Raw genomic sequence first — 26,563 nt, 5'->3', positions numbered from 1 at the left:
GTAAAACGTCTTAAACAATGACCTACTTAGAAACAGACTTAGAGATCTGCTCTCAGACTGGGAGGCCCGTATTGTGTGGAGCTAGCGTGTCGAAGCGGGCTAATTTGGGGGAACAGGGATAGCAGGTATGGCTGAGACCCGCATTTAATTCTAAAGCCTCATTTCTAGAGTTTCTAGCGAGTTCCAGAACAGTCTGCATTCCATCCAGATGGTCCATGGTGAAGAACCAGGACCTGGGCAGGGACGTGGGAAAAGGCGGCATCCCTAACAAGCGCGTTCAGATTCTATAAGATTTTAATTCCGCAGGGCTCAGTTTCCTTGTGTATAAACGTGACAGTAATCCGCACCTCCTAGGGTTACCGGAGGATTAAATGAGATAATGCGTACAACGGGCCTGAAACGTAATAGGCACTCAATAAACATGGGGTCGCTTCCTTCCTTCCTGGATTCTTTCAACTTTTCAGCCTCCAACGCCGGCATCCCTGTTCCCGCTCAACTGCTCTTCAAACGATCTTATTAATGCCTATTACAAGGAAACCCAATAAAAGTGCCAATATTTGGTGTTGAAATAATTGATGTAGCAAAGGGAGCCATGAGGCACCCCGGCAGGCCCCTGGTGCAATTTAGCCTCACACCTGGGGGATGAATCGCACAACTGTAATTGCTGCCATGTAATTCTTATTAATGTTGTGCTATAATTCCTATTTATTCCAAGGCGCTTTTAAATGCATTAGGACTTGTCAACATATTATTTTACACTGTTTATGATCTGTAGAATTATGTCCTTCAGGGCTGTATTGTGTTTTTTTGCACAAAATAAAGGGTATCGGGCCTCATTAAAAAGGAGCAAAAGGCGGCCGCTTGAAGTGGTCCTCCACCCCTGCTGTCTTGGAAGTAGGTTCTTAAATTCTTTTTTCTTTTTCTTTTTTTTTTTTTTTGGTAGTGCTCGGAATTGAACTCAGGAACGTTCTGCCTCTGAACTATACCCCGAACCCTATTTTTATTTTGAAGCAGGCTCTCACTACGTTACTGAGAGCCTCACTAAACTGCTAAGGCTGGCCTTAAACTTGTGATCCCCCTGTCTCAGCCTCCCAAGTTGTGGGATTGGAGGCGTGCACCATCCCCAGCTGTAGATTATTAATTCTCAAGTAGGTGCTTAATTCCTAGCAGAACCCTCCATCTTTTGACATATCAGAGCATCCCCTCTTCCTGTCCGAGCTGGCTGACGCTAATGTGTTTTACCTGGAAGGTGGATGCGCTGTGTGTGTAGGGAATTGTCTTGTGTTCCTGAGGCCGGCCCCGCATTAGAACGCAGCAGCTTAGTCTCAGAGCTCCTGGGCATCTCACCCACCTTGCTCCCCTTTCCGTTGGGTTGATCCCCTTTCCGTTCTAAAGTAGCCTCACCATCTTTTAGCAGCTCACGTCTATAAAGCAAGAGGTCAGAAATGTATTTGCATTGAGCCGGGCGTGGTGGCGCACGCTTGTAATCCCAGCATTCGGGAGGCTGAGACCGGAGGATCGCGGTTTGTGGACAGCCTCAGCTACTTAGTGAGGCCCTCTGCAACTTAGTGAGACTCTGTTTCAAAATAAAGAATAAAAAACCGGGCAGGGGGTGTAGGAGGTCAAATGCCCCTGGGTTCCATCCCCAGACCCGCAAAAAAAAAAAAAAAAAAAAAATGTATTTGCACTGAAGTATAAATACCTAGAGTCCAAAACTTAACAGCGGCCCCCGAGCTGGTTGCATGTCCTCAGCTAGTAAAGCATGAGGCTGCGGGACGGAGCCCCCGGTGTGCGGCCCGCACTCCAGCCAGCCGAGGGACCGTCCTAGCTGGCTGTGGGCTCTGGGCTGTGCGGTCTGAGGCTGCCTGTCTTTCTTGCTCTGCTGCTTCTGCCGTGAGTTGCTGGGGCCTTTCCCCGTGGTTCCCGCTGCCCTGGGCTCGCCTGGCCCGAGGCAGCCAGGCAAACCTAGGGAAGGGGCCTCTCCTGACAGCCCTGTGCTCCTCCCTCCCGCAGGCAGCGAGTACGACGAGGAGGAGGTGGATTACGAGGAGTCAGACAGCGATGAGTCCTGGACCACAGAGAGCGCCATCAGCTCGGAAGCCATCCTCAGCTCCATGTGCATGAACGGAGGGGAGGAGAAGCCGTTCGCCTGCCCGGTCCCTGGATGTAAAAAGAGATACAAGGTAAGAGGCGCCGCTTCCCCTCCGAGGAAGGCTGGGCATCTCGGCAGAGGGCCGCCTTGTCGACTCTGAAGAGCAAGGGGCCAGGGAGGGGTGCAGCCCAGGTGGATGCTGCCCGGCTCAGGGGGCTCGGGGGTCAGAGAGTGCTTCTGTCAAGGACCGGGTCTTTGGTATCATTTAAATTTCTGTCATATTGGAGGACTGTTGGAATGTCCTTTGTGGAGTCTGGTTGCAGAGCCTGTGCTTAGCACCCAGAACCACACACACACACACACACACACACACACACACACACACACACAGAATATCAAACAGTGGGTACACACACACACACAGAGAATATCAAACAGTGGGTACACACACACACACACACACACACACAGAGAATATCAAACAGTGGGTACACACACACACACACAGAATATCAAACAGTGGGTACACACACACACACACACACACACACACAGAATATCAAACATCTTCCCCAGTGGGTACACACACACACACACACACACATATCAAGCACTTTCCCCAGCAGTGGCCCTCCAGATGGCTCACAGAAGCACACTGGAATTGCCAAGCCCAGGCGTGAGCCCATTGGTAAAGAGGGTGGGGCGCTCACCTTCCGCCCGCTCCCTCCCACTACCAGCACAAAAGTGGATAAAGAAAAACAGTGCTTTTTTTTTTTTTTCTCTCTTGCCAATGTACCCACTTCAGCTGCAGCCTCCCCTCTGTTCACCCGTCCTGGGCCTCGGGAGTTGGGGTGCCACGTTTTCTATCACAGAACTCCTAGGAACAAAGTAATGTGAAATACACCCGATATTCCAGTGTGGGTCTAGATGGTGTGTGTGTGGGGGGGGTGCTGGGGATTGAACCCAGAGGCATTCTACCTTCGAGCTTATAGCTCGAATTTTATTTCTTATTTGGAAACAGCGTCTACTAGGTTGATGAGCGTCTCACTACTTGCTGAGGCTGTCCTCCATCCTGTGATCCTCCTGTCTCAGCCTCCCGAGTACAGGGATTACAGGCGTGTGCCACCATGTGTGGCTGCATTTTTAAAAATTTACTTTTGTTGGTGAAGTTCAGAGTGAATAGGGACCTACATACACGCATCACTTGGTGAGTTTTGCCCCAGATCCCACCCCACCCCTTCTCCTTTTTTACATATTGATACTGTCATGGAGGCTCTCGATTATGTATATAATATCATCAAATCTACTCCTTAGCCCGATATTCCTAGATGGCATTAAAAACAAACAAACAAACAAAAAACACTGCCTGGCGTGGTGGCGCACGCTTGTCATCCCCGCGCTTGGGAGGCAGAGACAGGAGGATCGCACAGGTTCGAAGCCAGCCGCGCTGGCTTAGGAGACCCTGTTTCCAAATAAAAATATAAAATAGGTCTGGGAGTGTAGCCTGGAGGTAGAAGGGCTTCCAGGAACCCCAGTACCACCAAAATAAATAAATAAATAAATACACTGCAAACGGTCCCACAGGTGTTAGCGGCAGCATTTTAAAATTCAGCTGCGGGGAAATCAGACACACACCCAGCTTGCAATGACACTCTAGTTTACTATGGCCCGGACTGTTTTCTAGAGGCGGGCAAAGTGCGCGGTAGCATGAGCACTTCTTGCATGGTTCCTTCTTAAATATGTCTCTGAACACCATGAACGTACTGATTTCAGCACCTTCCAGTCCCAGCCGCCCATAGAAAAGCATGAAAGATAAAAGCATCTCAAAGATGAGCGGTGAGCCCGGCGTGGTGGCGCGCGCTTGTGATGCTGGTACCTGGGAGGCTGAGACAGGAGGACCGCAGTTCACAGCCAGTTACCTACTAAGTGAGGCCCTCTGCAACTTAGTGAGACCCTGTTTCAAAATAAATAATAAAAAAAAAATAGGGCAGGGGTGTAGCTTGGAGGTTGAATGCCCCTGGGTTCCATTCCCAGACCCGAAAACAAAAGCAAAAACAAAAACAAAAAACAACAAAAAGTAGAGTTGGGAGCGGTAGCTTGGAGGTAGAATGCCCCTGGGTTCAATCCCCAGTCCTGCAAAAAAAAAAAAAAAAGAAGTGGTCTGAGGCTTGAATTTTCTCAGCCAAAGTTCAGTGTCCTTTATTTCAAATAGAAAGCAAACCCCAAGGTGGAGATGTGAGAGTCCTATCAGGGATTCTGGAAGAGCTGCCGAATGGAGGTGAGCACACGTCTCAGAATACGTGCACATCTTGGATGTCTCAGGGATGGAGGTGGCAGAGGGCAGGGCCGCTCAACAGTTCCCCCAAGACACAGAGCGGGGAGGGGGTCCAGGGGCAGCGAGGCTCTGCTCTGCGGAGAGAGGCTTTCTTCTTCTGTTTCCTGCTGGGTCTGGAGGTCTCCTGTCAATGCTTCCTCCTCGCTGACTCCTCACCTAACATTGTGTAAGTGATGTTTCGCACATGTGTCGAGTAAAAAAAGGAAACAAAGTAATAATTTTTACTTAGGTTGACAAAAAAAAGTTTTTTTTCTGGTCCAAGGTAAGATATTATCAACTGTAAATTCTTTTAACAGCCCTCATCCTTACCCCCATCCTTTCTATTTTTCTTGTCATTATTCTTTGGCTTTTATTTTTCTTGAGTTTCAAGCAGTTTCCTCCTGGATTCCTCTGGATCGATGGGGGTTTGATGTGATACCTTTAAAGCCACGAGAAAGTGTCGTGATCCTCCGGCTTCCGCGCCACTGGCACACGGCGTGCCCGGGTGGTGATTAGTGGTTTCCATGGGGGAAGCGCGAGTCTCCTTTTCTGGGCTGCAGAGGCAAAGACCAGCAGGCCGACCCTACCCGACCAGGCGCAGGGCGGCACCAGCGGCGGGACCCTTACAGCTTCGCTCTCTAACTAGGGCTATTTCCTCGTCCGTACCGCACAGCTGCTGGCACTGGTCTCTCGCGGGGTGAGTGGCCACGAGCTGGGGCGCTGTGGAGCCAGGCGGGGCCCCAGGTGCGCCATCTCGCCTCATTCCTGCCCGTAGGAATCATCCTCAGGCCCTGGGCACTGACAGGGCTGCATGCCCTTTACTTGGCTGAGAGAAAGCAGGCATCTAACTGCCCAGACCTCGTGGTGAGTGGGAAATTCGACAGGGACCAGGCAGAAGGCCCACGCCTCTGTATGCCCCCGTGTTGATTCCTTTGCCTAGGATGTGGGGGTTGAAAATACCTTTTCTTCAACCTCTGAAAGATTTTAGTTCTAACAGATCCTGTAACAAAAGACAGGATCATAAGAGATGCACACAGGCGTGGACTTAACATGCACATTTCTCATATACATGGAAACTTTACCCATTGAATGATAGATGAATTTAGCTCATGCATTTCAACAAGGAACAGGGAATTTTTACAGAGACGTGTGTCTGGGGGCAGCAACGTGTGGAGTGCCGACTAAGTGGCCAAGAAAGACTGGTGAGTACAGAGCTTATTGACATAGATTTACCGTCTCCGGGCCAGTCAGGTTCTGAAGTCTCCGGTGGCTTAAGCTTTGTTCTCCTTGGAAGAGTGAAGGTGTCATCCCTTGTCTTTCTGCCCTGTTTTTGGGCAGAGGAAAAGCAGAACCTCCCTTGTCTGCCGCTTCTCCTTCAGCTCGCAGCTGCGGGCAGAGGCAGGGTTTGGGGGTGAGGTGGGCTCTGGTCTCCCATCTTGCCCTCTCACTTTAACTGTCCCTTTCTCTAAGCACGGCCGAGCTGCGTCTTCTCGAGCTGCCGTCTTCTCTTCTCGGGGCCTTCACCACTCCCTTAGACTGCCCGCCCGCCTGCCCAGGCGCGCTCTGCTGCTCCCTGGGCGCTCCCGACCCAGCCTCCTCCGCGGCACCCAGCACAGGTCTCGGTACAACATACAAAGGTGTCATGTTTGGGAAAAAGGCAAAGGGAGTCCCTGCTGACCACAGGAACCAGGGCGGGTGTGATTCATTCTACAATCTCCTCTGCCCGGGAGTGCCGGACCCCAACTAGCATGGCTACTAAGACTTCTCAAGCCAGAGTAGCCCCACCTCTGTCCGTGCCTGGGAAAAGGGGTTAAAAAGTACAAGTGCTTTGAGGGTTCTTTTTTTTTTTTAATCCTCTTTGGATAATTTTTATGTTCTAGTGGTGAGGATTGAATTCTTCTTTCAAGAAATGTAAAACAGTACAAGCCCCCAAAAGTTTCCCTGGAGGCATCCTCTGCTGCCTGACGTACACAGGCTGCTTCAGGGCCAGCCAGCCTTTGGCCAGCTCAGTGGCTCAGCTTTCCCAGGCCCCAAAGAGCCCCTCAGGATCCCTGCTGGAGCGTAACAGCCCGCCCTTTCTGGATACCAACTTGGCAGTATCCAGAAAGCTTTAAAAATGTTCAGATTCTTTACTTCCCTAATTCTTTTGCAAAACGTATGCTAGAGGCGTGGCCCAGGACAGCAGCTGTCTAGGGCCTGGATTCAGTCCCTGGTGCCCTGCAGCAAAAATTGTTTATCTTAAGCACATCAACAAAGACTGGTGCATAAAGAGTTCGGAACTTGGGACAAAATTGAGAAATCCTATACTTCTGGCAGAATTCTGCCTCTGATATCCTATTTTCAAGAACTGTTTAATGACTGGGAATGTTCCCAAAGTAACAAAGTGAAAAAGGAGATGCTTCATTTGTATACATGTATCAGCACGCATACACACACTGAGGCTAAGGGAATAGCTAGTGTGAGCTGGGGGAGTGTATCTGTATTTTGTTTTTGTGCATTAAAATGTCTCCATCTAGCTGGGCGTGGTGGCGCACGCTTGTAATAACCCGCGCTTGGGAGGCGGAGACAGGAGGATCGTGCAGGTTTGAAGCCAGTGGCGCTGGCTGAAGAGACCCTGTTTCCAAATTAAAAAATATAAAAATAGGTCTGGGAGTGTAACCCGGAGGTAGAAGGGTTTCCAGGAACCCTAGTACCACCACCAGAAAAAAAAAAAAAAAAAGTCTCCATCTATACTAAACACATAAAGGGCCAGGGGAAAGAAAACTTGCAATCCCTCTTTCTCCAAAGGTCCTATGGGCCTCGCCGCCTGGCACCTGCTGGACACGGGGCACGCTCCTCAGCTTCTGTCCCCTCGCTGAGCTCTCATCTGAAGGCCGCTCACCTGAAAAAGAAGACTTTTGTGCAAATACCACCTCTGGCACTTCCTTCTCAAATCCCCCACCAGTTACTTAATCCTTGAGCCTGCTTTCTTTAATTGGATGAAAATATTAACTGTTTAAAATTGGTAAATGTGTAAAGAATAAATCTAGAAATGAAAACTTACAGTATGCCAGTGGACTGGCAAAACCAGCAAACAGAAATCTACAAAGCCTTTTGACAGCTTTAATATACAGAGTTTTACCAGCTGGAGACTGAGAAATCCAGTCAGCATTTTGTTGCCAAGACTAACAAATTACCCAAGGTTTTGAAAGTACACTGTTATTACCTAAAATTTTTGAAAGCACACCTATGCTGGCGCAGAGCAGAAAATGGACAAAAATCCCAATTGAAGTGGTGTAGGGAACTATTATCACAGCTGTTCAGAAGCAAGACAAACTAAGAGCTTCAAAATAAAAAAGTATGTAAGTCAAAACTATGTAAGTCTTCAACTCTGACTCGTTTCTATTTTTGCGCTGGGGACAGAACCCGGGGGCATTCTTCCTCCTCTTCAGCCCTATTTCGAAACGGTCTCACTAAGTTGTGGAGGGCCTAAGTTGCTGAGGCCGGTTGTGAATCTTCGATCCTCCTGTGTCAGCCTTCCAAGTACTGGGAATACAAGCATACACCACCACACCCTGCTTTTTCTTTCTTTCTTTTTTTTTTTTTTTTTTCTGTAAGGAGCAGATTTCTACAGATCTATTAATCCTCTGGAGAGTGGAAAATGACTTGGGGAGCAGCGTTCCAGGCAGGGCAGCTGTGCCTATTTAATACGTTGCTGTCTGTGGGTCAGAAATACGTACTGCAGTAAAATTTGAAGAAACCACTCCCCTCACCTTGAGTCCCTGAGGTATTTGAAATGTCTTTGCATAGGGATAACACAGCCCCTGATTAACAGACTCTCCTTGCAGGATCCCAACCACCAGCGTGCTTGCAAAGCTTTTCTCTAAACAGCTGTCGTCCGGAAGGTGCCTCGTTGATGTCCAGATCCATAGACGTTCTCCCAAGTTTGACATTCTTGACTCCATCTAATAGGTCATGTTTTGTCTTCTCCACAGAATGTGAATGGCATAAAGTACCACGCGAAGAATGGTCACAGAACACAGATTCGTGTCCGCAAACCATTCAAATGCCGGTGTGGGAAGAGTTACAAGACAGCTCAGGGCCTGCGGCATCACACAATCAACTTCCACCCCCCGGTGTCGGCTGAGATGATCAGGAAGATGCAGCAGTGACACGCTGGTCATAACTGTGCCAAGAAACCCTCACCAGCAGTTGCTGATTTTGAAAACAGCCACCTTTTTTCAGGGGAAGCACTCAGCAACCCTTTAAAGAATTAAGTGCATGCTTTACATTTTTTTCTGTAATTTTGGAATGATGTATCTTTGTAGAGTTCATGATTTTGTACATTTGCACATGTAATCACCATACTCTCATTTTCATTACTTTGATATAAGGTGCTAAATAAAGAAAGCTCTAGGTTCTTCAGCACATTTCCCCCAAAACAATAAAACTGAGGGCTTGTTGCTTATTGTTTAGCCGTACTGCAGTGATACCACCTGGGGGAGGAGGGCTGGCACTGAGATGTGTTTTCAAGATTGTAATGTGGTTGAAGTTTTTCAACACATCAACTCACACTCAAAACCAAAATAATACCTTCATTATCAAACTGGTTACCATGCCTTACATTATGGAGTTAGTATCTGTGAGTAGAAAGACTTTAGGTAACGAAGATATAAATAAGAATGTTTAACATAATATGCTGAAATATTTTCATATTTAAATAACACGCATAGAAGGTGTGCTTTCTGTGTTTTATAGTCTCTCGCCAATTCTTTTGCCCTTTCAGGAGCTGAGAACGCTGCCATCTGATTTATGGATCACTTTAGTGTTACGAGTGGCATTCCGATACTCCGTCCACTCGCTGCACAGTTGTCGAGTGCCTGCTGGGTGCAAGGGACTCAGTTTATACCTATTGTTATTTGCGGACCCACACACCAAGTCAGTGAAATACTTTCCCCGAAATCTGTTAGGAAACAGGTGCAAGTTTTGTGTGAGTGGAATTGAGTTACAGCTTCGTGTTCAGATGAAGCTTGAAAGCACTTTGTAGTTCTCCATTTGCCAACAACTTAATGTTTATGTGTTGCCAATTCTCGCAGCCGCTAGTAAACTTGTGAGTTGCAAATCAGAATGGACATTCTAAGAAGTTTCAGAGAGGAACACTTTTGTTAAGATCCCTACTGCCTCTTCTTCACGCTGTGTTCTTATTTGAAAGCCCTTTCCCCATCATGTTGTAGATGTTTCTGTTATCACTGGAAATGTCTGTTTAGCTTTACAAAACATTTTGCTAAAATATGAAAATGAGCCTTATTGACGAGTAAGTGCTTCTCGCAGCAGGTGGTCAAAGACAAGACAATGTGCCCTTGAGTGTGACCGACACCTGGACCACTCCTCAAGTTCTCAGCGACAGGACCATCACGCCTTGAGTGTTTTCTCCCAAGTGCTATTCCTTCAACACAAGAGTTTACCAGTTGCCTGGTTATGCAATAAAACTTGCTTTGAGACAGACCCCACAATACAAACTGGTGATGAGCAAACTCAGACTCCTTGTAACTTTCTTCCCATGCTACTTGAAACTTTTACACAAGGCTGGGAAGCAAGGGTCCCTCCTCAATTTCAGACATTTGAAAAGATGATTCTGTTAAACAGATGGGTAAGCTATATTGTAAGTTGAGAATCCCTCATAATGAGGGAATTTAAAGTATTTATAAAGACACTGCCCACTAAAACATCCTCAGATCTCGGAAGTGTGGTCACGGTCCTCTAACAGAACAGTGTTGTGCTCTTTGTTTAAAAGGGTGATCCAGACGTGAGAATCAACTAGTTGGTGCATAAGGCGGCCCTACTTGGATATTTCATACCTACCTACAGTTGACCAAAAAAATCCAGGCCCGCAATTATTATTTAGCTTTGCTCCTTCTAGTGCAAGAAACTGCAGGCTGGATCAGTAGTTCAACAGCTAAACAGTCATAAAATAGTCGTTGTGCATGTTACATTTCTTTCAATGATAAAACAAATTGCAGTTCTATTTACTTATTCATTGTGACAGTATTACTAAACAGGTAAGGATGGGGATATTTTGTTACACTGTGTATAGTGAATGTACTGTACCGTGTCTGTGAGAACTGTGCTTTAAATTATATTTTCATATGTTTTGCTGGGGACAGAGCACATAAGTTTGAAAGCAACAGAGGTTTTAGAACTGAAGGCAACCTAATCAAAATTCTTGTCAAGAAAAGCTGCTTATAAATGTAAAAGAAACCACATTGAAAATAAACCACCTCTGACCCAAAAGTAGCACGGCTCCTGTTTTCACCAGCGTCCGTGATTAAAGCCAGGGGCAGGTTCGGCATGAGAACTCGTGGGTCCCTTCGGTGCCTGCTCGGCTGTAGGCTGCCTATCATCTTGCAGAATTCAGGAGATGCAGAGACTTTATCCCCTTCATTTTTTGCTTAATTACTTTTCTACCAATAAAAAATTATCTAAGCTTTGGTGGGGCCAAATACTACTTAATGAATGAGGATAATAAGATGAATGGTTTTATTTATTTGTTTTATTTATTTTTTGGTGGTACTGGGGTTCCTGGAAACCTTTGCGCTACACTCCCAGACTTATTTTTATACTTTTTATTTGGAAACAGGGTCTCTTAAGCCAGTGCGGCTGGCTTTGAATCTGCGCGATCCTCCCGTCTCCGCCTCCCAGGCGTGGGGATTACAAGCGTGCGCCCCCACGCCCGGCTTAAGATGAACAGTTTTATTTAACCGATAATATTCAAAGGGGACTTTAAGGTTAGCATGGACCACAATCATTAACTGCAACAAAATGCCACAGTGTTAACTCATTTTACCTGAGTGTATTCTACTTGTGGAACTCACCAGGAAGCGGGCATCTAAATACTAACACAGCTCTACCCTGGACTCAAAGTCTTTTTTAAAGGATCTCAACAATTCTCCTACAAGGACAAGCAACGTGTTAGGCCTGCGTCCACAGAGAGCACCCACAGTGCTGCCACCTAGCAGCCTAAGTAGCTAGTTTGCTGAGAACCAGCTGCAGAATTTTGATAAGTACCGAAGCAGTAAATCAAAAGTTCATTCTTGAAATCTTTAACATTCACATTGCAAGAGAAAGGAATATAGTTTTTTAAAGGCTACCGCCCAAAATGACTAGGTTAATCATCATCAACTAATGCAGATTTGACAAATGTGTCCTCTTTAATGTTAACGAGTACTACACGGCAGACATAACTAAAGAAACACAATTACTTTAATTAGGGTTTATGCATTACATTTTTAATCACTTTCTGAGACTCATTTCAAATTTATAGTCATGTCAGGAAAATGAGAAGATACTGATACATATTCTGTGATTTTTATACCACTAACACCAGTTATGAAGACATTTAATATGAATACAAATTGTACTAATTTATCTTGATCCATTTTCTTAATAGTTATAATACAAATTCACTGTAGTTTAAAAATAGTCATTCAGGTTATTCTAATTTTTTCATAAAATTAGCAAAATATGCCTATTAATTCCTAAAGCCGGCATTTCACATTTAAAAGGGGTATTTGCAAGCATGTGATCTCATTCTACATGCAGCTCCACTTCTAAAGAAAATTTTAAAACTATCATTTCATGGGCTACATTATGGACTTTTCTGTATTCAAAGAATTACTTCGCAGAACTGTATGATCAAGGCTTTTTATTACATAATATTTAGTAGTCATGCTCAATCAACAGAGTCAGCAGAAACTTGTAAATAATCTAGTACACTATTACATAGATTTGTTTTTCAGTGCAGTAACATTGAAATAATTCCTGTATCTTTTACTCATATAATTTTGCAACCTGGGGAATAAATAAAGATATGAACACACAAGAACTTTTTTCCTAAAGCAAGTAAGATGAACAGAGGTTAAAATTCTATTTATTGATAAGTCAAAGACTGACCCGACCCCAGCAACACCAAACTTGAAGCGGCTCTTGGTCAGAAAAGTGTGGCAGAGGGTGTGTGAAATGACACCGTGGTCTCCTCGGCGGTCTACTGAGTGATTCTCCTTTAATCTAAACTGCTCTGACGCGTGAGACGCGACTAGTCAAAGTTGAGGACGTTCTGGTCAAAGTGGGTCTGCACGTGCCTCTCAAAGCCCTGCTGGTCGTAGTCGGGCGGGAACTGCTCGCTGCACATGGGGCACACCTTCCAGTGGCTTTCAACGTGCTCCTCAAACTTGATCTGGTCGTAGTTGGGAGGGAACATCAGCTCACAGAGGGGGCACTTCTTATGAACATCAAAGCTTAAAGAGAGAGGAAAATGAAAGGCTTACATGTCTTCTAATAAATGGAAAGCAGCAGCAATTATCAGCGTATGACAAGGTTACATCATCTAGGTCATATCAGACGACCTGCCTCAAATTTCAGAGTTACTCCAGAAACCCTGTCTGCCACCCAATGCTTCCTGCAGACAACTAACTGCGTACAGCAAGTGCCCTTTATAAATCCTCTAGCTTTATTTATTTTTATTATTATTACTTTTTGTGGTACCAGAAATGGAACCTAGGGGCTGTCTACCTCTGGGCTATACTCCCAGACCTATTTTATATTTTATTTGGAAACAGGGTCTCACTGAGTTGCTGAGAGCCTCACTAAGTAGCTGAGGCTGGCTTTGAACCTGTGCGATCCTCCTGTCTCAGCCTCCCAAGCGAGGGGATCACAAGCATGCACCCCCACACCCGGCTCTAAATCTTCTAAATTTTAGTTAGACTGACAAAGAAATCCTTTTTCATTAAAATTCACCAAAATCCAATATCATTAATATAAAATGAGGTTTAGTGCCCCTAAATCCCTTTTTTTTTCCTCTTGGACACTAGGGATAGCACCCAGGGGCATTCTACTTCAGAGCTACACACCCAGCACTATTTTTTACTCTTTCTTTTGAAACAGGGTCTAAGTTGCAGAGGGCCTCACTAAATAGCGGAGGCTGGCCGCAAACCGTGAGCCTCCTGTCTCAGCCTCCCAAGTACTGGGATTACAGGCACGCGCCACCACACCCAACTAATTCTCTCAATTTTAACTACTAGAAAAGGACCTTTCTAAAATCTTAAGAATGAATACAATTCACCAGTGTTTCTTTGGTGCAACAGCTAAGTCTCTGTGGCACTGCTTCGCAACAGAGCGCACATACCGGACTCTGGTCCCGTTAGCCAGGCCCCAGGCACCTGCGTCTCTAACACGTTTCCAGGGGCCATACTTTGAGAATCCCTCAGTCTTATATAATCTGTGACACACAAAGGAAAAAAAATCACCTGGAATCAAAGCAAAATCCTGTTCCATGCCCACGTAGATGCTGACTTGGTAAATCAGGAGCAGTGGGCACATTTTCATCTTCCTAGGTAAAAAGAAGAAGAAAGCTCTAACATTCTGAGAAAAATGACAGCGAATACTCCTTAACTAAATACAGACTAACATTACAAATAAAGTACTTTTACACACTGAAATCCTACCTCCATCATTTAGTTAGGCTCTCACATGAACACACATTTGAAAGTCAACTGTAAGCCAGGCGTGGTGGCGCACACTTGTAATCCCAGCATTTGAGAGGCTGAGACAGAAAGACTGTGTTTATGGACAGCCTCAGCTACTTAGTGAGGCCCTGTGCAACTCAGTGAGACCCTGTTTCAAAAGAAAGAATAAAAAATCGCCAGCATCAACTCTCTAGTGCTTTGGGTCCATTATTAAGTAAAATAAGGTTACTTGAACACAAGCAATGTGATGCTCTGTAGTCAATCTAAAAACCCGAACAGGCACTAAGTGTATAAGAGGCAGATACATATATAGGGCGGATCTACTGGACTAGGGGGATCCAGGTCCTATATGAGATTTCAACATACGACTTAAAAAATGAAATCAAGAAAGCTGTACCACTGATAAGATGATACCACCTATAAAAAACCAGGTCTAAAAGCCGGGTGTGGTGGCGCACACTTGTAATCCTAGCATTCCGGAGGCGGAGACCGGAGGATCACGGTTTGTGGACAGCCTCAGCTACTTAGTGAGGCTCTCTGCAACTTAATGAGACCCTGTTTCAAAATATTAAAAAAAAAAGAAAAGGGGGTGTAGCTCGGAGGTCGAACGCCCCTGGGTTCCATCCCCAGACCCACAAAAGAAAAAAAAAGCAACAACAAAACAGTATTAAGTAAAACTGAGACTTGCCACACCTGTCTACATATGTGAATGAAGCTGAGACCAGCGGAATGCTTCCAACCTATACATGTAGGTAGTCTTACTGACTTTTAATCCTTCCATAATCTTGAGTGACCACTTCATAAACATCTTAAGGCTGCCTTATTATTTCAACGATTCCCATTTACTGTTAATCTGCAAGAAAATCTATTTGAAAAGATCTACGTATATGTACATCTACTGCACAATACATAGGAATCATAAATATAGGAAAACTGGTAAAATGTGTAAGTTTGCATTCTTGGATATACACACTGACAAATCCAAATAGGGAAACCATGTTAAAGCCGAGCACTGAGACAAAGCACAAGCTTCAAAGCTGCTCTCAGAGCCAGGCCCGATAGCGCGCACCTGCAGTCCCAGCACTGGGGAGACAGGACGACGGCAGTTTGAGGCCAGCCTGAGCGACACAGCAAGGACCTCGGCAACTGAGCAAGACCCTGTTTCAAATATTTAAAATAGGGCTGGATGTATAGCTCAGAGGTGGAGTGCTTTTGGGGTCAGCCTCAGTATCAAAAAAAAAAAAAAAAAAAAAAAAAAAAGCCGGGCGTGGTGGCGCACGCTTGTCATCCCCGCGCTCGGGAGGCGGAGACAGGAGGACCGCGCAGGTTCGAAGCCAGCCGCGCGCGCTGGCTTAGGAGACCCTGTTTCCAAATAAAAATGTAAAAACAGGTCTGGGAGTGTAGCCCGGAGGTAGAAGGGCTTCCAGAAACCCCAGTACTACAAAAAAAAAAAAAAAAAAAAAAATCTGCTGTAAGAACAACACTCAAAATTTAATTTTTGATAATAGATTGAGACTTCTAAAAATCTATAAATGAGTTTTTTCTTTTTTCTTTTTTTTTTTTTTGCAGGTCTGGGGATGGAACCTAGAGGCATTTGACCTCCGAGCTACACCCCCTGTCCAATTTTTTATCCTTTATTTTGAAATCGGGTCTCACTGAGTTGCAGAGGGCCTCACTAAGTAGCTGAGGCTGTCCGCAAACCGTGATCCTCCGGTCTCAGCCTCCGAAATGCTGGGATTACAAGTGTGCGCCACCACGCCCGGCTATAAATGAGTTTTAACCAGAAGAAAACACTCACTTGGATTCCCACGCCTGCATCCTGGCAGCACATCTTTAGAACGGCCTCACCCCTGAAGTGCCCGGCCTTCTGTCAGAGCTGCCCACCGCTCTGCGGGCCCGCCGGCACACGAGCTAAGCACACCTTACCGTGCCAGGCAGGCACGCCGGCCGCAGAGCCGCTGCTGGGAGCGGTGAGCGCGTGCTGGGAAGAAGTGCCGAGAAGGCACGGGCAGCATGAAAATGCAGCGACCGCGCGCGGTGGGCAGCCTGGACAGCACTGGCCTGGGTCACAGGTTCGAGGCCGCACAGTGGATCATCACTTAGCCATAGGAAAAAGGAAAATCTAGCACCTGTTTCTGACCAGGATGACCCTTAAAGATACTATGCTAAGTGAAATAATAAACCAATACCAAAGGACAAATACTACAGGATTCTCCTTACATGAGGCAACCAGAATAGTCAGATGTAAAGAGAGGTTAAGATAGTAAATTTTACCTTATTTATATTTTACCTCATATTCTTGTTTAGTGGTAGTAAGGATTGAACCCAGGGGTGGTCCTCTACCGCATCCCTAGCCATTTTTTTTCTTAAGCTTCAAACTTTGAGATCCTCCTGTCTCTGCCTACCAAGTACTGGGGTTACAGGCTGCAGCCCCACAACCAGCTTTTACTTTATTCCCCTGACTTAAAAACAAACAAACCTACCATGGTCAAATTCTAGCATACACATACAGAAATAAGCAACTGTTACAATCATTCGAACTGTCAGTATCCAGCCCATGGGAATACATCTACTCAGTATTTCCAAACTGTGCTATGATCCTACATCTGGGAATTAGAATTATTTAAGTACATCCAGGAATTAGTGGTAAGTGCCAAGTGAGAAAGGCTCACCACTAAGAAGTTTTACTACGTTGGTAATTATTATTTAGTTCACAAGCATTCATTATTTAGGAATGTATTTGCTAGGGCCAAAATCAATATGTAAGAGAAAAGGAAGTACCAATAACTCTGAGTAACTTATTTAAATCAGACAATTTTTACCTTTGCCTCTGAAAACTTCTGCTCTCAGGTAATATTAGTCAACACTCCTTTTGAGATGTTAGTGTGAGCTTTACGAGACACTCGTTTCTGAGGAGTAACAATGAACTGCACAACTTCAAGTATTTAAAAATCAGAAAGGATGTGAATAACGTTTCCTCATAGAGGATGTATAAAAGCAGATGAAAAGATGCTTAACATCGTGAAACGTAAGGACAACACAAATCAAAACCAGAGTGACAGTCCACACCCACTGCGATGCGCTACAACAAACAGACGCGGCGGCGTGGGCTGGCGGAGGGCCTGCCTAAGCATCCCTGAGGGCCGGGCTCGATACCCAGTTGTTAAAAAAGAAGAGACAATAACAGGTACGTGTGAGGGTGTAGAGAAATGAAACCCTGCTATACTAGAGCAGCAATTCAGAGGGATTTTGCGGAAGAATTTTCATTTCCTAGGGATATCAAATATGCAGAAACACACAAATCTCAGCAGGTGAATAACCAGTCCTAGACCACTTGGTTTCAACTTCAGATGGTGCTGACTCCTTTCCGTGACATCCTCGTTTGAGATGCCAAGTCTTTGGCAGTTGCTGTGATAAAAAGTGACAGGTGAAATCAAAGGGGGAAAAGGAGGTAAGGTGGCTGGTCTAGCAGGATGCCAAGGCTTGAAGTGTGTAAAAAAAAAAAAAAATCTCAGTTTCCACAACCACGGTGACAAGGTTCAAGCCCTGCCACTGCCTTTACCAGCTATGTTATTTAATTTTTTTTTGGGGGGGGGGCAGTACTGGGGATGAAACCCTCTGCCTCTGAGCTACACTCCCAGCCCTATTTTTTATTCTTTATTTTTGAAACAGGGTCTTACTGAGTTGCAAAGGGCCTCACTAAGTAGCTGAGGCTGTGCACAACTGCAATCCTCCTGCCTCCCAAATGCTGGGATGACAAGCGTACGCCAACAGGCCTGGCTAGCTATGTAATTTGAGGCTAGCTATTTAATCTGTTTCCTCTACTACAAAAGAATCCTCCCTCTACTTAGGACTGCTATGAATAACAAATAAGCTACCATATCTAGAGTTTAGCATCAGTGGCAAACAGAGCTACATGAATGCGTACTGCCATCACCAGCATAACTATGCTACAGTTATTGTAAGTGGTGGCCATAAAAGGTTTTGATCTGAGAGCTGACCACAGCTTCTGCTGCAGAAGGGAGAAGAAATGGCAGGTGTGGGGCACCGAGGTGGGCTGACGTCAACCCTGATCAAAGTGCTCACTGGGCCTGTGGCTCTTAATTACTCCCTGGGCAAAGAAACAGACAGGACAGGTCAACTCAAATTTGCTTTTGATATTCTTAACTAAAACTACTATAAAATGCTTCATTTGCAAGTGATTTTTTTTTGTTGTTTCAATGACAAGAATTTCTAAAGTTTTAAGTATACCTAAAATTGCTTTCTTTCTAATGTGAAAAAAAACCTCTGACTTCAAAATACCGTTACTCCAGGTGTGTGCACGACCAGTCCTTCTAGCTCATTACCGAATCTAAGCGTGTCAGCAAATGAGCACAAGCCTCTAACACGGCTTCTCATGGGTTTGAAGGAGGGCAAAGCACACAGATCAGAAAGAACATCCTGCTAATTAAACGGAAGCAGACGACTACGGAAGAGAAGGGCTTGTCACATGCAACATCTGTGCCAAGGATGACCAGATTAAATATGCAAAATGTGAAGTGAAGGTGTGAAAAGGCAGTAAGATGATACCCCAGACCTTAAATAGGCTACAGAAGTTCTGACAGTTATCCTAATTATCCCCAGTAATGGACACAGGAGGCCAAAAGGCAGGAGAGAGAAATACATTTCTCTCCATTATGGGTGCTGAGCACCAGGGCTAAAATCATGCCTGCCTGAACACTGATCAGTTTCTGCAAAGGTTAATAGCAATTAAATGCAGCAAACTAGATTAAATGAGAAACAGGTCATGATACCACTGTACTTGCAAAGAGCACGAGAGGCATTTCTCTTAAGCTTAATACACAGGAAATCCAAACGGCTGCTATGAAGAACAGAACCTATTTTTCAAAAAAGTGCTGCTCCAAGGAAATGAACCTATTTCTTAAATGGTGAAAAAGAATCTTTTAAATAGAACTTTTCGAAAATGGCATACTACATAAACTAATTCAATTATCAGTACTATGTTGCTGCCAGAGTAAGACATGCTCTATATATAATAAAAACGTCCCTGAAAGAGAAAACTACATGATACAGATACTTTTCTTTTCTTTTTTTGGCTAAGATACTATATATTCCACCTTAAAATGTACTGTAGGATATAAATGTTTACACTAAAGTGGCAAGATTAGGCTTTAACATGCATCTCCACACTCTGCTTCTTCCATCCTAGTACATCTACAATCCAAAGAATACAGCGAGTTAGAGATAATTGAGATTAAATTATCTGGTAACTACAATATTCTGAAATCAATTTCTGAACTTCATCTTTTAAGATAGTATACAAACTCTGAAATATAAGTCTAAAGCATACTGGCTGATATTTCAAATTTTAATACAAGCAAGTTTTTCTTTTTGTGTGTGTGTGTGTAACTGGAGATGGGGCATTCTACCTCCGAGATACACCCTCAGCCCTATTTTCTACTCCTCATTTTGAAACAGGGTCTCACTGAGTTGCAAAGAGCCTCAGGTAAGTAGCTGGGGCTGGCCTCGAACTGCAAAGCTCTGGTTTCAACCTCTCAAATGCTGGGATTACAAGCATGCACCACCACACCTGGCTACCAGCAGGTTTTCAAAAAAAAAAAAGGCAAGCAATCATATGCAAACACAGGTGTATATTCTTTCCTCACATGCACACAGCCTTAATCCACAGAAAGTAAAATGCAAAGACTTAGATGATGGAAATTTAACTGACTTTGCTATTCTCAGGGTCTTCTAAACCATCAGGCCGACTGAGGTTTCGAGAAGGCTGGCTGCAGACAACATTGTCTTCCCAAGAGAGGACTCTCACAGGCGGCCTTTGGATTTCTTCTGGGCAAAATGCACCATCTGCTCCATCTGTAATAAAGATTTGGGGGAAAAAAAAAAAGGGTGGAATGAAACTAGTTACTAAGATCAACATCTCTGTATAGATATCTGTATAGATATCTATCTCTGTATAGATATGATTGAACAAGATAGAAGGAACCATGATGCATTAAAAAGGATGTTTTTATTTTCAACATATGTGATTTATAAAAATGAACTATGTAATAAGCATGGTTCATCACATTTAGATGATGCCGTTTAAACATTACACTGTCAATTATACAAATAAAATATTTCCATTGCGAGTTGAATGTACCAGCGTATTTAAATCCCATGAAAACATAAGAAAAAACAATCCCCAGATTTAGTTAACCGTAAACCCAAAATAATAACCTCTCGTTTCCTGTGCTGCGTAGGGATTGCCGTACTGCAGAACTGGCTGTGCGCTGGGCAGCACAGGAGTGAGCCCGTCTCGCTCGGAGCATGTGTTGGGGCGCTGCGAGACCTTCCGGGGACTCTGGCCTTCCATGTTCCTTTCTGTTTGATTTTCGAAACCTCTGTTGTATTCCTAAAATTAGCAAAAAACAAAGGTGAATGTAGTCAGAGATTTTACGTAAGAGCAATATTAAATATTTAGCCAAAATATGACAATAAAATTCCTTCCTATTGCGTTTTTGCAGCTGGAAAGGCTGACTCTCAACTTCTCATAAATGCCCCTCCCGCATTTAGCAAAATCAGAAAGCAAAATAAAAGCCAATGCATTTTAAAATTTATTTATAGCTGTGCGTGGTGGCGCACGCTTGTAATCCCAGCATTCGGGAGGCTGAGACCAGAGGACCACAGTCTGCGAACAGCCTCAGGTACTCAGCGAGGCCCTCTGCAACTCAGTGAGACCGTTTCAAAATAAAGAATAAAAAATAGGGCTTTAATAAAAAATAGGTACTTTAATCCCAAGTACCACACACACACAAAAAAAGAAAAAAACATCCAATTGCTTCCCTAGTGAATTCAATCATATTTTTCTAAAAACAAAAAACTAGTTTTGTTTTTTACAGAATATAAAGAACATTCCCAATTTAACAAGGCCGGGTATTATTCTGTTATCAAAACCAAACAAGACCTCTGTGTTTACACAAAAATCCTTAATGTATTAGCAAATCAAACTCAACAATATCAGAAAATAAAATATCATCACCAAATGGACTTTATTATAAAAATGTGCAGTTAGTTTAATATCCAGTCAATGCAATTTTACCATGTTAATAGAGTTAAGGAAGAAAAACCATATGATCACTTCAACAGCTAAAGAGAAAATATTTTATAAAATTTAACGTGCGTCTTAAAGAATTCAGAAACCTAGAATAAAAAAGAACTTCCTTAAGCCTGATTAAAGAAAAAGAAAAACCCTACACTAAACCTTAATAGAGAAAAACAATGACTGTACTGAAGACCCAGTCTAACGCAGGGTGTCTGCTCTCGCCACTCTGGTTCCTGACAGACAGACTGAAGGCAACACTGAGACCAAGACAGACAGACCGCAGAGAAGAACTGCCCAGGTCACACGTCACAGTCGTACACGTAGAAGATCCCTTTGGCAGCCACGAAAACTAGGCAAAAGCGTTTAAGCATAACTATTTCTATACACTGGCAACAATTAGCAAATGAAATTCTAACAATTCTATTTAGAGTAGAATCAAAAGAAAATATTTACAAAGTTAACAAAAGATGTCCAAAAGCCTACACACTAGAAACTGCTCAGAAAAACTGAAGAAAGCCGAAGTAGAAAGGTATATCAATTCCTAGTACCACAGATACATACATAAATACACACATATATAAAATATGGAGCTAGTCGATTTTTTAAAAGCTATGAGTCCATTGATTAATTCATTTATTCAATATTTACTATGTGCCAGGCACTATTCTAGGCATTAGGGGTTTAGGAATAACCAAAACCGACAAAACGTCCTGACTCAGGAGTTTATATTCTACAGAAAAGAAGATGATCGACAGTGTAAAACTGAATGGTCAGAACAAAAACTAAAACTAGACATTTGAGCAAAGACCTGAGAGTGGTGAGAGAGCCAGCCATTTCGGAGGGACGAAACACCGCCTAGGAAAATAGGCGGCACAAAGAGGCCTGCATTCAGGGCTCCAGGCTGCCATGTGACTGGGTTGAGTCGTTTATTTATTGGCACGAGAGACTGAACCCAGGGACATTCTATCTCTGAGCTACATCCCCAGCCCTATTTTTATGGTTTTTAAATTTGAAAACAGGGTCTCACTAGGTTGATGAGAACCTCACTACTTGCTGAGACTGTCTTGAACCTGAGATCCTTCTGTCTCAGCCTCCCAAGTACTAGAATTACAAGCATGTGCTACCGTGTCCCGCCCCACTTATCTCTTTTATGAGCCATGGTTTCCCATGCTATATACAAATGTACAATTACTTTAATGTATAAACGGTGAGAGGGTCAAATTTTTTAGAAACCCATCTTCCACTCCAGAGTGTCTCAAAGCTAACACTGTCCGAGAAGAAGTTATCTATCAACAATAGGATTCAAACTTGAATTTGAACCTTAACAAATTACAAATTGCTTGTCTTTTCAAAAGACAGTGGTTTTCATTTATTCACTCAATTAATACTTAATGATCTCTTGTTATGTGGGCAGTATGTGTAGATCTGCATTTTAGAGCTGAAAAAAGAACGTAATCCCAACCCAGAGAAGCTCGGGATCGATTTCAGAGTTTTGAGATCTATATTTAAGGAGCGAACACTGAAGAAGTATCTGAATGAGCAAACATAAATTCCTGCAAATACGAGATTTAAAAGTGATACAGCCGGGCGTGGTGGGCACGCCTGTAATCCCAGCATCCGGGAGGCTGAGACCGGAGGATCACGGTTCGCGGACAGCCTCAGCTACTTAGTGAGGCTCTCTGTAATTCAGTAAGACCCGGTTTCAAAAAAAAGAATAAAAAATAGGGCTGGGGTGCAGCTTGGAGGTAGAACGCCCCTGGGTTCCATCCCCAGGCCCATAAATAAGTAAGTAAATAAATAAATAACTGTGAAATAAACCTTTAACACTGCAGAAAATCAAGAGTAATTCAAGAAGCCAGCGAGTGGAGGTAACTGGCCTTCCTGCCCTCCCCGACAAGGCAGGGATAATAAAACCTCTGGTCTCAGCACATTTCCTTAGCAAACGTTTCATAAGCAAATGCTACATAAATTAAGTTTGCTCCACTAATTTGTTTATTCAATTACCAAACATTTATTTAACTTCAAGTATCGGGCACTATTAACTGGGACCACAATTACAGTGTTGAATAAGAGACAATCCCTATCCTCACATACCGTACAATTACATGGAAGCCCACAAGTAAACACATATGTATATGTAAAATTACAAATTATGAGAAAGAAGTCCAGCCAGGCATGGCGGCGCACGCTTGTAATCCCTGCACTTGGGAGGCTGAGACAGGAGGATCGTGCAGGTTCAAAGCCAGCCTCAGCTACTTAGTGAGGCCCTGTTTCCTGAATATTGTAAAACTGTTACACACAAAATACATAACAAAGATCAAACTAATAATTTTCAACACTAAAGCATTTTCGTCATATTCTACATGAATGTTTAAAATCTGTCTTCCAGTCAGCGGCCCGCAACTGTTCTTACAAGTACCCTGCTCGATACCTTGTCCCTGGAAAGGCTCTCCAAATGCAAAGTCAGGCTGTTAATTTCTTTGTCTTTCTCTGCCAACTGAAGCTGGAGGGGAAAAAAAAGAAATTGTTGATTTTTTTAATCTATTCAGTTTGAGATCTAGCTTAACACTTGGATAGAGTATCAATTCCTGTTACTAAATTTATGTGTTTTCTTTAGTTGTTAGTCTTCTGCTTCTCTGAGTTACTCACCATCATTACCCAATTCCATTTACTTGTTTACTTTTTATTTTTGTACTGGGATTGCAAGCAGTTGCCTCCATGCCCTGCCCGGCCTCCTTCCTCTTTTGTGGGGGGTGGTGGGTATGGGAGTCTGAACCCAGAGGCATTCACCTAAGTCCTACATTTTTTAAATCAATTTTGAAACAGGGTCTCGCTAAGTCGCCGGGCCTACCTAAGTTGCTGGGGCTGGCCTCAAAGCCGCAAATCCTTCCGCCTACACTCCCCAAGGACTGGATTCCATGCATGCACTGCCATGCCCCGCCCGTTTATCCTTAGAACCATTCCTTTGGTTTATATGACAAAATAGCAACCTTGTCATCCCCCATCCCTTTTACGGTGACGACTCTCTTCCTTGCGGCAAATATGGCATTCTTCAGTTTCTCTGGCACCTCTTCTCTGTATTCTCTCTGAAAACTCACCTGCTTCAACCCCTTGCAAATAAACCACAAAAACACTGGCAGCCCTATTTTTGTTGTTGTTTAGAAATGGGGCCTTGCTAAATTGCTGAGGCTGGTCTCAAACTTATGATCCTCGTGTCTCAGCCTCCCAAGAACCAGGATTACAGGCATATGCAATCTCATCTGGCTTCAATGCTTCCTTTGTAGACTCACATCCTATTCATTGGTAAGAGGATCAGGGAAGTTATTCAAAGGAGGTAGCTTTATCAATTCATTCAAACATATTTCTTTTTTCTTCCCTTGGTACTGGGGATTAAACCCAGGGGCCTTCTATCTCCAAGCTACACTCCAGCCCTTTTTATTTTTTAGTTTAAAACAGGGTTTAACTAAGCTTATGAGGCTGGCGTTGAACCTGTGATCCTCCTGTCTCAGACTCCAAGTACTAAGAATAAAGTTACACTGGCAAAAATACTTTATTAAGACTATATCACTTTACAACATTTAATTTAGAATCATAGTAAGACATTAAGATGTTAAATTTTAAAACACTAGAAAAAATTTATAATTATTAATGATACATTAATACAAAACAAAAAATTTCAACAAAAAAAGGTTGAAGCCCCAAAATAATTTAACATACGTTTGTTTTAAAAAGAACAGAATAAAAAAAATGATCATTTTTAATGTTTAGAAATAAGCACAATCAAAAGAAATCATTTTAATAGCCATCTGCCTCCACAGAATTAAAGCCAAATCTAAATGCAAATGAGTACGCATTTTCTCAGTTTATAGTGAATGAACTATATCCAATGTAACCAAATATGTAGTATTTTTATTTATAAAAAAAATACTAGCCAGGTGTGGTGGCACACATCCTAGTACTTGGAAGGCTGAGACAGGAAGACTGCACTTTGAGGCCAGCCTCAGCAATGTAACAAGATCTTGTTTCGAAATAAAAAATAAAGCAGGACATAGTATCATACACTTTTAATCCCGGTACTTGGAAGTTGAGAAAGGAGGACTGCAGGCTTGAAGCCAGCCTCAGCCACTTAGTGAAGCCCTCTGCAACGTAGTGAGACCCTGCTTCAAAACAGAAGAAATAGTGCTGAGGGTGTAGCTTGGAGGTAGAATGTCCCTGGCTTCAATCCCTAGTACCACAAATATATATATATATTTTTTTTAAAGAGCTAGGGTGTAGCTCGAAGGCAGAATGCCTCTGGGTTCAATACTCACTTCCAAAACAAGAAGAAAAAAAAGAAAAAATGCTATCTCCATTATCTAAAGATGTGCATCAGATAAACTTTATACACTGCGTTTTGGAAGTGCTGGGCACTGTAGTATGCGCCCCGAGTCTGTGCAGGAGAGCAAACTCACTTTATAACTGTCCTCTACTTCAGCCAGTTCCACTTTTGCATTTTCAGCAATTTTCACTTGTTCTTTCCATCTCAGCTCCATTTTCGCAAGTTCATCTGCATATTTACTGCACCTGGTTTTCTCATCCTACATAAAACAGGTGTAATCATCCAAAGATTTTAAATCCATTCCATATTTAGCAAATATCTACCCAAACATACCTAAATTTATTACAACACTGCTATAAGCACTAACCCAATGAAATAACCCAATGTCTACCACTAGAGAATTGGATAAATGATCTTATATCCACACAATTAAACAGTGTGTGTGTGTGTGTGTGTGTGTGTGTGTGTATTTTATTTTATTTTTTTGCAGGTCTGGGGATGGAACCCAGGGGCATTTGACCTCCAAGCTATATCCCCTGCCCTATTTTTTATTCTTTATTTTGAAACCGGCTCTCACTAAGTAGCTGAGACTGTCTGTGAACCGCGATCCTCCGGTCTCAGCCTCCCGAATGTTGGGATTACAAGTGTGCGCCACCACGCCCAGCTTCTATTTATTTTTTTTAATGAGGTAGATGAGGCAGGTGTAGTGGCAGACACTTGTAATCCCAGTACTGAGACAGAAGAATTTCAAGTTCGAGGCCACCCTCAAGCTACTTAGTGAGGTCCTCCACAACTTAGTGAGATCCTGTTTCAAAATAAAAAATAAAAAAATAGGGTGTAGCTCGGAGGTAGAAAGCCTCTAGGTTCATCCCCAAGACCACAAAAACCAAAAAAAGAGATGTATAAATTGACAAAGAATGTCAAGTTGCATTAAATATAGAATGTTGTCAAAACAATACAGTACTATTGCATTTTTGCTTATAAGTTGCTTTACATAATTATATATAGTGTCTATGTCAGTATTTATACAAAAAATAAACAAAATATGAAAAGATCTTGTATCTGGGATCCGGTTCATGAAGGTACTTTTTATTCTCTCTTCTTTATGTCTGCAACATCATAACATCTCAAGAGTATATGACTTTCCAAAAGGAAGAAATCAAAATCCCATATTTATCATGGCTGTTTTTTCTTAAAATATGAATAAGGAAGGAGTTACAAACGATAAAAAAGTAAA

General features: G+C 43.3%; 2 protein-coding genes across 5 annotated transcripts in view; one reads left to right on the top strand and one right to left on the bottom strand.

Annotated features, from left to right (window-relative positions):
* The window catches only part of JAZF1 (JAZF zinc finger 1), a gene marked incomplete at both ends in the record, with an annotated part of 329,348 nt that extends 320,791 nt beyond the window's left edge, over positions 1-8,557 (top strand). Inside the window, 2 exons of the mRNA XM_080701406.1 lie at positions 2,018-2,183; positions 8,381-8,557. Coding sequence (XP_080557532.1) covers positions 2,018-2,183; positions 8,381-8,557 — 343 coding nt within the window. The remainder of the gene's footprint in view (positions 1-2,017; positions 2,184-8,380) is intronic.
* Positions 8,558-12,477: 3,920 nt separating this feature from the next.
* TAX1BP1 (Tax1 binding protein 1) overlaps positions 12,478-26,563 on the bottom strand; it is a gene marked incomplete at both ends in the record, with an annotated part of 43,026 nt that continues 28,940 nt past the window's right edge. For 2 of the 4 annotated variants that reach the window (XM_080701942.1, XM_080701944.1), the window contains 6 exons: positions 12,478-12,679; positions 13,688-13,770; positions 19,638-19,780; positions 20,144-20,318; positions 23,440-23,511; positions 25,460-25,585. In XM_080701942.1, the coding sequence (XP_080558068.1) occupies positions 12,478-12,679; positions 13,688-13,770; positions 19,638-19,780; positions 20,144-20,318; positions 23,440-23,511; positions 25,460-25,585 (801 nt within the window). The remainder of the gene's footprint in view (positions 12,680-13,687; positions 13,771-19,637; positions 19,781-20,143; positions 20,319-23,439; positions 23,512-25,459; positions 25,586-26,563) is intronic. The other 2 variants (XM_080701943.1, XM_080701945.1) reach the window with 2 other exon arrangements.

This window comes from Muscardinus avellanarius, assembly GCF_963383645.1.
Source record: "Muscardinus avellanarius genome assembly, chromosome: 9".
Classification (NCBI taxonomy): Eukaryota; Metazoa; Chordata; class Mammalia; order Rodentia; family Gliridae; genus Muscardinus; species Muscardinus avellanarius.
Note: the sequence above shows the minus strand (reverse complement) of the source record. Positions and strands in the feature narration are given on the sequence as shown.